The 15,294-nt window shown below is 39.7% G+C and overlaps 2 protein-coding genes across 2 annotated transcripts in view; one reads left to right on the top strand and one right to left on the bottom strand.

Annotated features, from left to right (window-relative positions):
* Positions 1 to 4,517, top strand: part of LOC104943178 (transmembrane protein 150A-like) — a 22,088-nt gene extending 17,571 nt beyond the window's left edge. The window contains exons 7-8 of the mRNA XM_010768514.1: positions 417 to 594; positions 1,380 to 4,517. Coding sequence (XP_010766816.1) covers positions 417 to 594; positions 1,380 to 1,648 — 447 coding nt within the window. The 3' untranslated portion in view covers positions 1,649 to 4,517. The remainder of the gene's footprint in view (positions 1 to 416; positions 595 to 1,379) is intronic.
* A 106-nt stretch (positions 4,518 to 4,623) lies between these two features.
* On the bottom strand, positions 4,624 to 13,105 carry LOC104943167 (S-adenosylmethionine synthase isoform type-1-like). Its single transcript, XM_010768504.1, has 10 exons — positions 12,793 to 13,105; positions 10,087 to 10,164; positions 9,361 to 9,483; positions 9,158 to 9,270; positions 8,533 to 8,676; positions 7,940 to 8,065; positions 7,769 to 7,861; positions 7,098 to 7,280; positions 6,847 to 6,980; positions 4,624 to 6,003 (listed from the first exon to the last, which is right to left on the bottom strand). Exons 1-10 carry the CDS (start codon positions 12,857 to 12,859, stop codon positions 5,901 to 5,903), a joined length of 1,164 nt encoding a protein of 387 aa, XP_010766806.1. The 5' UTR covers positions 12,860 to 13,105; the 3' UTR covers positions 4,624 to 5,900.
* Between the last annotated feature and the right edge of the window lie 2,189 nt (positions 13,106 to 15,294).

The raw sequence follows: 15,294 nt of genomic DNA, 5'->3' as shown, positions 1-15,294 counted from the left end.
AGTGTGTGTGTGTGTGTGTGTGTGTGTGTGTGTGTGTGTGTGTGTGTGTGTGTGTGTGTGTGTGTGTGTGTGTGTGTGTGTGTGTGTGTCACATGCTCCTGGGCAGCTCTTTTGTGTATTGTTTCTCATCGTTCTTGTGACCAGTAGGGGAAAGGAGGCGTTTTGTTGAGTCGCTACCCGCTAGCGCTTACTTTAAAGCATGCTATCGTTTCCACGTATTCTTCTTTTAGCTCCTTACAAAAGAAGCCTAATAAAGTATTACACAACAATAAATAATCCGACCCAACTGCCTGATACAGAAGCTGTCTGCTAGTTCCTACATGTCAGCTGCAGACTTTGTGTATAAACTCTTTTCTCGCCCATTTTTTATTTAACCACGTTTTATCTCCTCATGTCTCCTTTCTTTTCTACCCAAGGTGGATAATTCCAAAGTTCTCCACTATGTCGGAGCAGGCATCGCCTTCCCCACCAGCATGCTGTTTGTGTGCGTGCAGTCAGCTCTGACTTACCGACTGGCCAAGACCCAGGGGGAGTACAACGTGGCCCACCTGCGGCTCTGCATGACCCTGCTGACCTTCGTAGCCTTGGTGCTCAGTATCCTCCAGCCACTGACAGATGGCAGCCTTCAAGGCCGTATAGTGCTTTAGCATAGAGCTTATTACTGCCAGAGACATCAGGTCCGGTATGTAATGTCAAATCGTTTGTTATAGGCCTTCTTTTAAGTCTTTTACAGCTTTACTTTGTGAGTAGACTCAAATGTTTACAATATATATGTTATGGTGCATGCTTTTAAACACAGTCATGGCTGTGAAAACGTGCCATTTTGAGGAATATTTATTAGATCATTTCTTATATACCTTACACCAGGGGTAGCCCACACGTTAACTATCTTAGTAAGTACGATGTGATACTGAGTATATAAAGTGGGCACAGCATGTGGATTATATAAAAAAATTACCCGAATGTATACTACATAAACAAGAAAATCAAAAAATGCAATTGGAGCCTACGGGACATACCCAACTGCACCCAAAATGCATTTCAGCTCTTCAGGCTTTCCAATGTGGATGTATAGAAGCAGTCGACGTGAATAATGAATCATTGGATAAGATAAATACAAATGATGGCTAGTGACAATGTTGTACAGTCAAGAGGAAAAATGTGAAAACTTCCATATTCTGTAAAAAATATTTAAAACTAAACTATTTAATAACATATAGAACAAATATGTATTTGAGTGATCAGGTGGTGGTCCGATACAACCGTCTGATGCAGCCCTACTGAAAGGAGTTTGAATCTGATCAGTGTCAGCCTGTCTGCACATTGACTTACATGTCTTCTCACCGCTCTGCTGTTGTTGACCTTAACAGTGTTCTCAGGTGGTGTGTTTTTTTGTCAGGAGAGCTTCGTCCTTCAACACGCGTCGGCCATCTTTGAATGGTTGTTCTGCGTCATCATCATGTTGTTTTACGGGACTTTTGCCTTTGAGTTTTCCGGCATGTCATCCGATACCATGGTGGTGCTGGCTCGAGGGACCCTGGGACCTGCTGGGAGAGAACACAAGGTGGACGCACTGGGACCCCTGGGAGGGCCCCTTACTCACTCACAGCCACACCCACACCAACCTGAAAACATGTCCATGCTGTAGCCTGCTGGCTCACCTCGATGCCACACAGATGGCTTGTATCATCCTTTCAAACTCTGGTTGTTGAATAAGTTTAATTATTCATTTCCAGCCGCGTTCGTCTGAAGCTTTGAAATGAACCAGGCCAGTGCCGCTCATGGCAGAGTGGATTCTACGATTTCAGCCCCAGGGGTGGGGAGCTAAGCTTGTATTGTGCACACATAAGAGCTCGGTGTCTCAAGAACTTTGTATTTTGCACATTGCACAAGTGTAAAACCAGACTTCCTCCCGACGTGACAAGTAAAAGAGTATTTTATCAATCAGATAAAGAAAATGTGCTGTTCCCCTCTGAGATAATGAAACATGTCTCAATAGTGGCCTTGGGACAGTTTCACTTCTGGTGACTTCCTGAAAGCATCATTATCTACGTAGAGGAGTGACGGCTGCTGGACGGCCGAGCTGACAGTGTTACAGCAGAGGGACAGAGAGGAGAGACAGAAGAGGGTGTGAGGGTGACAGCGGGAGCAAGGTCATGCTTGTCTTTCCCACCAGAGAATAGATGAATACAAAACATTTAAATAAACCGTGTGAAAAAGAAAAGTAAAAGAATGTCTTAGTCAATCCTGCATCAAGCAATACTTTTGTTATACAATTTAAATACATTTTATGTCAAAAAATCCTTAGAATTAACATCATACTCCACGCTACATGTCTTCCTACTTCATATCGTTTTTTAAAATGTGCATCATCAACAAAATGATGTTTGAATAGCTACTCCACTTTGTTCCTGGATGCTTTGTGTGATGTACTGTGTCCTTATTTGAACCACACCCAAAAGAAACATTAGATCTGGTGCCTCGTTATGTCAAAACGTTATGACTTAAAACCTAAACTGTTGTCTTATCCCCTTTCTGTTGGGATAAATGAACCTCAAATGTATTCAACTTCCGTTCTACCAAAGAATATGAAGGAAAGATGATGCAGTGTCCAGAGGCCAAAGACGTACCAGCTAATTCAAGCCAGAGCACTGGGTTTATTGAGTTTAGTGAGCCGGTTTCACACGTCTTCCCAGCTCCTAGGAGCGCAGGTCTGCATCTCATTACTCCCCAACAAGGAGAAACAGCACACTGTCACTGCCTTATGGACAAAGGGAAGAAGGAAGGGTTTGTAATGTTACTGAGATGCTCCGTTCTGCCTCATTGTTACTTTACAGCAGAATAAGCCAAATATCATTTTGCCTGTGGCATTGGTGCCAAAACACACGGGGCCTTATCTTGTCCCTGAGTTTATCTGTGTTTATATTAACGTGTTCTGATGAATGACGGCTATAGGATGGTTATAGACGTCCACTGCTTATAGTGGAGAAGCAGGGACAGGGGGTAGCATGCTTGTGAGTGCCAGGGATACCAAAACGGATATAGCTACATTTAGATATGGCTCCCTGCTAATTGATATTGATAATTGTATCTTCTAGTGCATTTCTTATTTTATTTGAGCCCAAAATCATATTTTTTAAGATTTTCAAATTTAGTTTTTTATTCAATGTCTTTCTCTGACATGCAGTAAGTAATACAGAGTAAGGATTACTGTTTATATTTTGGGGAAATGTTCAACATCTCAGTTGAGAAAGAACACACTCTGAGCTCTCTGGTGAAAAAGCAGAGCAAGCAGAGGGTTTACAGTGATAGTCAGTTAGTAGGCATTCTCAAAATATCAAACCCTCAAACCACAACCCAGTATTAAAACCGCTTCACATCCTGTCACAGAAAGACTGCATATGAATACTGTCACGAAGACTGAAGTGGAAAGCTTGTGCACGCTGCTACAGACACAACAGCAGACACACCTGTGGTCTCTTGCTTCTCCCTACTGGTCAAACTGCTTATTGCAGGTGTTGGACCAGAGCTGTAATGTTGTTGCTCCGCTCACACCAGGTCTTGTTCTCTACTTTCCACATTCAATCACCTCCCAGGTTCATGCCAAGTCAGCTCTTGTATTACTTTTACATTTGAAGTGGAGCAAATTCTTGAAGAGCACTTGAACTGGGCCTGTTCTTTAATTCAGCAGCGATCTTCAGTTGCCTACCAGGTATTACTTTGAAGTCAAACTTGACCATGTGACACTAGTTTTGCAATATGCATTATTTTAAGTAAGTGTTATTGTCAAATGATGGTGCTGCTGATGTTGCTCTAGCAGGAAACATTTTCATTACACATTAATGCATGGTAGCAAACTCTACAAAAGCCCTCGTTTGGATTTGAACACTACAAAAATCTCTTTTGTAAAATGTTCCTTAAGACTGATTGTCATTTTGCATCCTCTTCTTTCAATGTCACACTCTTCTTTCTTTCCTCGCTCCTTCTCATTTACTGATCTGTCTGAACTTTGCACTCAGGAAAGCGTTACGACACCAGCTGCATCGTTTGATTCGCGGCAGAATGAACTCTGCTTGCTTCTGCCTTCTGTTGTTTTTTAAGGCATTTGTTCTATGACTATTTGTTATGTTTATATATGTTTTGTTATATAGGTGGTTAGCCACGATTTAATCGATTATTTTTGTTAATCAAGACTCAAGTTAAGCTTCAAAATAAAAATTCCTGTATAGTAAGCTTTTGAGAATGCTTATGCTGCTCATGATGGTTAAAGATCTGAAAGAAAAACTCACCCGTGTAATCAGTAGATCATTGGTGAGACTTTTCTGACAAACTAGCATCTATAAAGCTCACAGAAATCTCTTACTCAATACTGTTGAAATGCAAAATGCTCCCTATGTGCCTTTATATATTATTTTGATTATGAAAACCAAAGAGGTTTAGGTTGTAAATAATTATATTTGGATGAAAAGTCATATGATTGTATATTTGCCTTAATGTTGAACAAATAAAAATGTTCCAAAAACAATCATTCTCTTTATGTAATGCAATTCTATCTTCTGCATGTAGCTCTTATCTGTGATGAAGAAAGAGGGCAATCCATTTATATCTTTTAATTTTCTTTATTGTTTAATTATTTACATTGTCCAGATTCTCTTCCAACAGAGTCAACACAGATCAACACATTAAATAGAAAACAATGTCTGCTGTAAAAGAAAGCACGGGTTGTTACAATAGCCACAAAGTGTGCACCTCTGCAGACATGAAGGTTTGAGGTGAGCACTGTTCACACTTCCTCTACCTATCAGAAGGAAACCATTTGATTAAATACTTTAACCATTCAAGGTTCGAAATGCCTTTTGAGAAATACATTTGAAAAACCCTTTTTGCAATCTAAATCCACAAGGGAGGATCTCAATTTGCAATAAAGATCTGCAGAGAACTTAACATCATCTCAAAGATAAAGGTGATCTGCATCCACACCATGGTATTATGTCAGATAGAATTAAATGGTCAACAATGCAGCAACTATAAGACATCAGTGGTGAACTAAATGCTTAGCCTCAACAGCGTGCAGCTTGATAATCCACTTCAAAGAGAAGAGACTGATTAAGACTTTAAGTGTTTTGATAAAATGTATAGACTCTTTAACAGCAGCGGGCCTACAGGTAAAAAAAAAACCCATTTAAAAATACAAATCAGCCAAGCAGAGGCTGAAAGGATGACAGCAAAGAAGTGCAGTGTGAAAACCGCATGGCTATTTACTGATTGTAACTCAATGTTGAAGAGATCAGAGCCCTCTCCACTGTAATGACCTGTCTGGACTTACAACAGTGATGGTAACAGTGCAAACAGCTTCCTGTAGCACACATTACAAATTAAGACTTAGAAAAAAGGAATTTTACAGTCATGAAGCTGAGCCTTTGGTTGAGCAATAATTACACTTCGTACATATTTATGTTCGTCACTGATGAAGTAAATAAAGCACTGAGGTGGTTTCTGTACATCATACTGATCAAGTAAAGGAACATTTGCAGCTTTGAGGTAAAACCCTGATTCTAGTGGGTTAGAAATATCTATCTTCAGTGGATTCTATTTGCTGTGTTGTTCCTTTACCTTACCAGGGAAGATCTTTGACTAGCGATTGTACCCATATTTATAAAGCACCAATAATTGGATGTTCAAGGACGGGGGGAAAGGATTGGTTACTGAGATGTCCTCTGCAATGCCTGTCTACTACATTACATGACTACAACCACTCGTGCATATGATGATAATCCTCATCTCTTTTAATCTTACTTATCGTTAACGTTGGCTTTGGTTCTTCCTATTTAAAAATGTCCAATCAGTTGAAGCAGTCGTAGCCAAGAAAGAGGCGCCTCAAGGAAGAGCAGGTGGAGTATTTAGTACACAAGCTTTTTGGGCATCTCCCAAGTAAACTCTGGTCGACCAAAGTGGCCGTAGGAGGCTGTCTGCTGGTAGATGGGCCTCTTCAGGTTCAGTTCCCTATGGAGGATACAGAAGAAATACAACATCACAGGTGAGAAGACTGTTAGCACGTCACAGGATAATATCTGGATTGTTTTTGTAATTTTATCAAAGTAAAAGTCAACTTTATTGTCAATCTTTCAGTTTGTGTACAGACAGTGAGATCGAAATACCGTTTCCCAGAATCTCAAAGAATACAAAATACAAATATATATAAAAATATGTATATGCATATATATAATCAATCAACAGACACATTTAGCCATATGCACACATTAAAGACATCAATAAAAGCACAGCAATCAATATATAAAAAATAACAGTCACTTCAAAATCTGTGAAATCTGTGAAAAATGTACATTAGTGCATTACATTAGTACATTTTTTAAATGTATGTAGTTCTGGTTGTTCACACTATGGCTATGATCAACTGCAACTCATGTGTATTTAATATTGATCAGACATTTCGCCATGAGTTATCTGGAGCATCATTGTTTTTGTTTTGTGTTGCCCTTTGCAATTGAGTCTCTGTAGGGAAGGGCATTGCAAACTATCTTATGTTATAATTGTTGGTTCATAACTGAATGTTCAAATGATTGTATGTTGTTATGCACGAAGCATGAAATAAAAAATAGTTGCGGTGAATGTAAATGTAGAAACTATGTGCACAATTTGAACATGTTCAGCTCTAATGGCCCCTAGTGGTAGTAGACACAAATGCACATCACCAGAAAAAAACACACATTTTCACTTGTCTGATTTTGCCCCAAAAAGAAACCTAGTCCTAGGCCATCGGACTAGGCGGCTTCAAATGTAGCAGCTTGACACAGTCTTGCATAAAGGTCATATAGTAATGTTTACCTAACAATGACTCCTGGACGCAGATCAAAGTTCTTGTTGACAATCCGCAGCAGCTCTGACTCTGATCTGTCGGAGGAACCGTAGGTGAAGACGGAGATGGACAGAGGCTGTGCCACTCCGATAGCATAAGATACCTGTAACACATCCAGAAAGGTCAAAGATCAGCCCGTTAATGCTTCAAACACCACATCTACAGCCTTTACTCCCTCATCCATTTTTAGATGGGTGAAATATTGACGCTGTACGCTCACCTGAACCAGAACTCTCCTGCAGAGTTTAGCTTTGACCAGAGACTTGGCCACCCAGCGAGCAGCGTAGGCAGCAGAGCGGTCCACCTTTGAGAAGTCTTTACCGGAGAAAGCTCCACCACCGTGAGCGCCCCAACCTCCGTATGTGTCCACAATGATCTTCCTGCCTGTCACACCAGCATCACCCTGTTGAAGAAAGAAGGGAAGGTGTTATGTACTTCAGGGCTGATGGTATGGATGCAGATTTTGTCTTTTTTGTCCAGTTAATTGCATTTCTAGGGACATTTCATATCCATAAAAATAAATGGGCTGACTCCAAACCAATTTTTAAAAAATGTCTATCAAGAATGTATTATAGAATTTAAATATTAGCACTATTAAAAACATTAGGAATAAGAAGGCAATCAAAACCAATTTGATATTTAAAAAATATTTAATCTGAAGTATCAAAACGTATTTTTCTTTTTTCTTTACTTTATGTAATGTTTTGTTGCTTTGTATGTCTGCCCCTGGACTTTGTTGTATGTAGAATGTATGATGTTCATGTATGTTTTGAATAAATAAGTACAAATAAATGAAAAAAATTAAAATAAGGTAAGATGAGTAAAAATCAGTGGCTTCTTAAGTGTTTGATTGTTTACTGATCGGAATAAGCAGATGTGTGTGATGTTCACCTGAGGTCCTCCAATGACGAAGCGACCGCTGGGCTGGAGGTGGTAGATGGTCTTGTCGTCCAAATATTTAGCAGGAACCACAGCGTCGATCACCTGAACAAATCAATGCGACATTAAAACCAAAGAGGTGCTTTCATCAGAGGCCGGTCAGGTGTGCTTATGAGGCTCTACCTTCTCCTTGAGGACCTTCTTCTGTTCCTCCAAAGTAACAAAATCGTCGTGCTGGACGGAGATTACGATGGTGTGAACTCTCTTAGGGATCACAGCTCCGTTCTTCTGGTCATAATGTACCGTCACCTGTGGGACACACAAGAAAACAGTTGGTGTTTATTATAATTACTGACTGATCTGTAGTTCTCTCCATTTTACCGCTGCTATTTATTTTCCTTTGCAGATCCTCACCTGAAACTTGAATGAGAGTTAGGCCTGATATCGTCTGACACAGCTCATAGAAAATGAGTGCATCTGCATTGGCAAGCTGACTACATAGTCAATTCCTTAATATTCCTTTGTCAATAAATATATATGTGCTTAACCAAATGTGTTCTCTATTTGAATATTTTACCTACCATCTCTTGACTGACTTTGTATCAACTTATATTAACCAGCAGGGACACAAAGGCACCTAAGGTCAATGTTTTTTTCTGCTGGTATCTTAACAAAACTCTCAGAAGAAATCCGGAGTAGAAACAAAAAACTGTTACACAGAAGACATATTGTGAGGCAAAATGTTGCAAGTCTTGTAATATAATTCATAAACCCACCTGTGTTTTAGAGTCAGGGCGCAGCCAGGGGACGGATCCGTCGCGTCTGAGTTCAGCCATCTTTGAGTTGAGTTTGTGAGCTAAGACGATGGTGAGAGGCATGCACTCCTCAGTCTCATCTGTGGCATATCCAAACATCAGACCCTGCAGAGAGAGAGCGACAGAACTTAAACAGAAGATGTATACTGTATAATGAAAAAGATCGTCATAGAAGAAATAGCAATCTTGAAATAATCTTTTTTTAAAGGTAGAAGATTAAAAAGCATTGATATTCATTGTTCTTATCTGTGGTCTCTGAAGAGTCAGATATAGGCTGAGATAATAAATAAAAGTGCACTCATATAGGTGAAAAGATTTTAAAATAAATGTAGCATTAAACAATTAGTAGCCTAACCTGTGTTTCCATTATGTAACAATAGCATATGTGGTTCCATTTTGATGTTACTTACCATAGACTGTAGCCAACCGCCCAAAAGTGCATGTTTAAAAAGGTTAAAGGGAAAAAGTTGCCCTACTTTGCTTCCCCGATGAAGGTAAGTCAACAGGTTGAGGTTGCTAACATGGCATCGTTGAACTTTATTTTTCTGTCGCTTATTATACATTATTATTTTTATTGTTGTTGTACCTGGTCCCCAGCTCCCATGTCCTCCTCCTCTCTGTCAATGTGGACGCCCTGAGCAATGTCGGGACTCTGCTGCTCCAGAGCCACAAGCACATTACAGGTCTTATAGTCAAAACCTACGGAAGGAAAGAGAATGAGATGGAGAAGGCTGACACACAGAGCATATTTTACCTCTATTTTATTTAACGTTCAAGTTGTTCTCTCACCTTTTTCAGAGTTGTCGTAGCCGATGTGTTTGATGGCGTCCCTCACCACCCTCTGGTAGTCCACATTGGCCCGAGATGTGATCTCCCCGCAGAGCAACACCATGCCAGTCTTACACACCGTCTCTGTCAAATCAATACATTACATATCCGTTTAAAAACCTGAAAATCTATTCATGGGTCTATTTTTGCAACGCCATAACCGGCATGATTGCAGTTATCAGAACACACACAGCGTCGCTCTGCTGAGAGGTAATCTTCAGACACTCAGAGGTCGATATTGAGATACAATAAATCATCTCAGCAAAGACAATGATGTTTGTTTACACTCATCTTTTTCAAAATTGACCGAATGTTGCCCTTTGTCCTTAAAAGAATATCTAATAAACAAGTTAAGTTATTGATGAACCTTATCCCTCTCAGTCCCCATGTTCAAAAAACAAAACCACTTGTTCTGATGTCCTGTTTAATAAGCCATATGCATAGTAAGAGGTGGAAACCATTACCGTTACTTTTGATACTTTAAGAACATTTTGCTGATTAATATTCTGTTATTAATTAACATTTTGAATTCAGGACATTTACTTGTACTGGGATATTATTGGATCTTGCAGTTTTTTGTCACAATCCATAACTATGGATAAAAAATATCAAAAATGTATTCTGCTAGTTTTGTCTGCAACTTTATTTATATTTTCTTGATCGACATAGAATATCTCATACACTCACCACAGGCCACTTTGGCATCTGGGTCCTGCTTCAGGTGAGCATCCAGGACAGCATCACTGATCTGGTCACAGATCTTGTCTGTAGAGAAAAACAAGCAGGTTAACATAAAGGCCACCAGTTTATATGAGATTCTGAAGCAGATTCCAGTATTTGCAGAACAGAAAAAACAATATATATTGAAGCATAATAAATGTAAGTTTTGCTGATTTTTATCTTAAAGGTTAAATATTTATATTTCAAAACGAACATGTTGGATTTGAGTGCAGCAGCACTCTAATAATAATAATATAATAATAATAATAATAACATTATAATAATAATGCCTCTCAAACATCTCCATTCATCTTTCTCTCTGCCCTCCTGCTGAGGCAATGCAACACACGCGTTACATCAGAAACAACAACAAACACCTGGTTGCATCGGCTCAACACGACCCTCAGAACCTCAAACTATAGCACTCATTTACAAATATGGAGCAATCCAAATCAAATCAAATCAAGTTTTATTTATATAGCACATTTAAAAGCGATTTTTGGTCGAGCCAAAGTGCTGTACATGTAATAAAAACACATGACTACAATCACAATAAAAGACAATCATTTACAACAGAAATATAAAAAACAAAAACACAGCGAATAGTCAGGTGTCATACTCCGCTCTGGAAGGCCAGGGAGAAGAAGTGAGTCTTTAGTGAGGATTTAGAAACCCCTAGTGTCTGGGCCGACCTCACATGGAGGGGCAGACTATTCCAGAGCCTGGGGCCAGCTGCTGCGAAGGCTTGTGCCCTCAGGTTTTGAGCCTGGTCTTGGGCACTATCAGCAGCAGCTGGTCAGCAGACCTTAAAGCTCTGGCTGGGGTGTAGCGCTGGAGGAGTTCGGCTATATAGGCAGGAGCCAGCCCATTAAGGGCTTTGAAAACAAATAAAAGGATTTTAAAATCAATTCTGAACTGAATTGGAAGCCAGTGTATTGAGGGCAGAATTGGGGTGATGTGGTCACGCCAAATCCAAAAACATTTGATTGTTTTCATCTTTACTGTAGGTTGACTTTGCAGTTGTGTGCAGGTGTATGTCTACATGTCTTTCAGTCCAAAAAGTTCCCAATCTGTGGGAACAGCCCAGACCTCGAGGTGTTATCAAACCAACGCTGTGTGCTGCAGCTCTCCACCAAGGCCACACACCTTTGTGAATGTGCTAAACGCGGGATATAGAGTGTTGAACCTTTTACTTTTATATTTAAGCTGGTCAGTGATTAAATGCCTTATTAACCTACTGCTAGTAAATTGCATCTGTAGTGAACAAAAAGGTATGAAAATGTTGGTCTTGCCATGTTTTCTAGAAAAAGTGCCATCTGCTTTTCTTCACACTACTCCCGTTAGACAAGCTGCATGCTAAAAAGATCCTCTAATATATTTGTTGGTTTTGGGTTATCATGCATTTTGGCTTTTCTTTCAATTTCTTATCACTGGTAACAAGGTCTTTAAAGTTTTTAAAGACCTGAACGACTTAAAGTTATGTCTACTCGAGTACAAGTATGATATTTTACACACTAAAGATGTAGCCCTCTTTTTTGCCATGTTTCAATTGTTTTCCCTTACAATTAATAATGAAAAATTGTAAATATCATTTTTGCAAATTAATCATTTGTTTTCAATAATTGGAGCTTAAAGTTGTCACTTTTTCTGTCAGTCTATGTAAAGCTGCCCAACCTTTTTTTACCTGCGTTTACTGATTATTGATTTAGTAAAGAGGACTTTGTAACATATTTGTGAAATGATTACAACACAAGTTGGGGGTGGTCTAAAAGCAGAACTTTAGAGGGTAGAGCACATTTTTAGCTTTTCTGGTTTTCTGGTTGGACAATCTTTCTTAGGGCACACTATTTTAGTCCTCCTATTGAGCATCTATGAACAGTATACAAACTTTGAATACATGTGAAAACTGTAATAGAGTTAAGCATCTAAAAATACCTAATACACCAATATTTTTTGCAAATGCCCTTAAAAATGTAGCAGTCTCCTGTTATGGGACATTTACAGCTGTTGACAAATACATCTGCTAATTCAATCACAGTTAGACCGTTACAAACCATGTTGTTAATATGGATATATTGCTGATAAATGCTAAATAGGGTGGACTTAAATGTAAGTATAGCCAACATGGAATTGTTACTTTTTGGACTTGAGTAACATTTCATTAAACATTTTGAAAGGCTGACAGCTTTGTTCTGTTGCAGCAATGTACTTGCATTTGTGACTGACTTGTCTTATCAACATGCCAGTTGTATCCCAGCATAGTGCACACAAAAAAGAGATACTTTTTTTTACTCCAGCGTGTAACCTTACACCACCGTCACACACATTTATTTCCTGCTGCCCATATGTGAGAGTGTGAGAGAGGGGCAGTAAACACATGTTGCTGTGAATGGAATACCAACCATGCTTGGAGAGAAAAGCACCGTGGAGCTATTTTGGTCTTGACGTCTAACTTGTGTGATGTTTATTTGTATACATGTCCTTATTTGCAGTTTTAGTAAAATGGTTAACATATTCCTCTGTATACAGAAACAAATAAAAATGGGGTTCCTTAAGACTGTTATTACAACAGACTTGGCCAAGGTGTGACATATCTTAGTAAACACTTTCACACGCTTCAGTTTCAGTGTCCCTGTTTAACCCAAAGGTAGTTAAAGTTGATTGGAGACTCACCTGGATGTCCCTCTCCTACGGACTCCGATGTGAACATGAAAGACCCATCGTCCAGGCTGTCACTCATTTTTTCTGCAGGGCCAGGTAGTCAGCTAGAGTCTCAGGGAGAAGAGATTCCTCAGTTCCTTCCACAAGCAGCTCAGAGAGATCTGAAGGTGCTTTATATTCCTGCTAGCTCTTCTTTGAGAGAGAAATTTAATAAGGGAGGCAAACAGCCCTGCAGCCACTACACAGTCTATTTTACAAAACTCCACGTCTGTGTTCACATGGCCCAATATATATGGTCAAGAGAACACACACACCGGGGACACACACTTACACACACACGCACACACACATACACATACACACTTTTGTGAATACATGGGACAGTCCATGTCCAGGGGGGAGTGGATGATGGGAGGGTCTTCACAGCTTGTGGAAACTGCTTGTTAACCCCTTGTGTACAGTGAGATGCTTCAGTGTGTGATTACTGTCATCACTTTTGCTTTCAGCTCTGTTTTTGTGGATCAAATGTTGTATGGGAGCTAGAAGACCTTAATTAGGGGGACCCCCTCCCCCGTCACCCACCGGGACAGTTCTGTCTGGGACACGGCCAGGTCAGGGCAGCCTATGGACAGAGGGAGAGAAAGGTTGTTGTTGTCAACAAAAAAAAAAAATGATGCAACTATTCCTGTTTACATGATGTTCTGAGCAAAGTTAGCTTGTTCATTAAATATTTAACTAGAAACCATGACATATGAACGTAAAACATGCAGAGCTTCAGCAATTAGTTGTTGGTTGATTTAATTTCTTTATATGGATCAATGGTTTTAATAAATTTTCAAGCAAAAAATGACAATTTGATGGTTCTATATTTTGCTGCTTTCTTTGGTCTTACATTAATGTAAATTCTCGTGTGGAAAGTGACTTTGGCGCATTTTCAATACAGCGCGGAGCGCGGTTTAAGCGTGCTGTGCCGTGCCCAGCCCGTTTTTGGTTGCGTTTCCACTAGGCTAGTTCCGGCTAGCGGGTACTCTTTCACAGTTTTCTGGCTCTCCAAAATCGAGGTTCTTTCCGGGCCAACAACCGGGCTGAGTATGCTAAACTAGTGAGAGAATCGCTGGCAGCTACAACAAAATGAACATATATTTTACCGTGATTTAATTGTAATACAAGTTTCAAAATGATGCCGAAGTAACAACATACTGATACCGGTTAGTAAAAACCATGAATTAATGCTTTGACAAGACGAGTCTGCAGACAAGACTGCAGGCGAAAAACCTTTTAAAATGCGTGTTTTCTGAATGGAGATCGGCTAAGCTAACGCAGTATATGCTCCGAACGTCCACACTCACAACAATGGCCTATACAGACATAAATAAACCAGCGACTATATTCGCCATGACACAGACAGTCTGTGGTTTGTACTTGTTTAACTTTTGTCTAGTTTCTGAACAGATATGAGGAGCTGTGAGCTTGAGGGCTGACAGCTAACGGCTGATCTTGGTTTTGTGTTTCGCATTGAAGATGACTTCACGGCTCCGCCTACACTGCGTTACAATAGTTACTGACCCAGTTCCTAAACTGTAATGGAAACGCAGCATAAAGTGAGCCTGGCCTACCAAGGCCTAACTACCGTACTAAGCCGTGCGAGGCAAGTGGAAATGCGCCATAAATACATAAAGTCTAGTACTCCACTTAAAATAAGTACAAAAATGTTAAGTACTGTAATTACCTGCCTCAATTTCATCCTTTTACTGCATTACATTTCATGCGACTGCAATAGTTAACTATGCAAATTAAGATTTTGCACAAAAAACTGATGTTCAGTTTTTTTTATTTAATTGTTGCTACATAATGCCTTTTATTATAAAACGAGCAGACTTCTAATGCAAGCTTGTTGAAGTGAAGCCAATGTCTACTACTTAGTGCTGTGTTATTAATTCTTTAGAAATGCATAATACTTTGCATATTAATCAACAAAATGATCAACTACAGGTGGAAGAAATGTCTTGAAGTTAAGAGTACAATATTTCCCTCTGAAATGAAGTGGAAAGTAGTTCAAAGTACCATAAAAAGTATTTCAAATGTGTACTTCTGTACAGTACCATGCATTTAGTAACTTTCCATTACTGACCGTAATTGCATTTGGAGCAGACAGTCACCTGTTGTCTAAATGCTCTTTTCCATCAAAGTCCCAGCCTGAGGGTCTTGTCTCGGTACACAACTGCAGAAAATACTGAGCCATTTCCTGAGAGAAGATCAAATAATGAAGATGTGTCTCTCCGATAGCTGGTGGCCTTTAAGGTGACCGACACTGTGCCTGTGTTTCAGTGTAATATCAGGGAGCGTATTGCACTGTGTGTGCAAGAGATGCTCACAAACAGGAGCCTGCGGAAACAATGGGTCTGTAATCTGAACACAGACTGAACCTTTTCATGTGGCTCACAAGCTCTGCAGACAGTGAGATAAACAAATGTCTCTTTATTGTTGTGTAAACAGAGCAGAGAGACTAACCCT

This window comes from Notothenia coriiceps, unplaced genomic scaffold, assembly GCF_000735185.1.
Source record: "Notothenia coriiceps isolate Sejong01 unplaced genomic scaffold, NC01 NC01_scaffold00005785, whole genome shotgun sequence".
Lineage (NCBI taxonomy): Eukaryota > Metazoa > Chordata > Actinopteri > Perciformes > Nototheniidae > Notothenia > Notothenia coriiceps.
The sequence above is the reverse complement of the archived record's forward strand: the minus strand, read 5'-3'. Positions and strand labels throughout refer to the sequence as shown.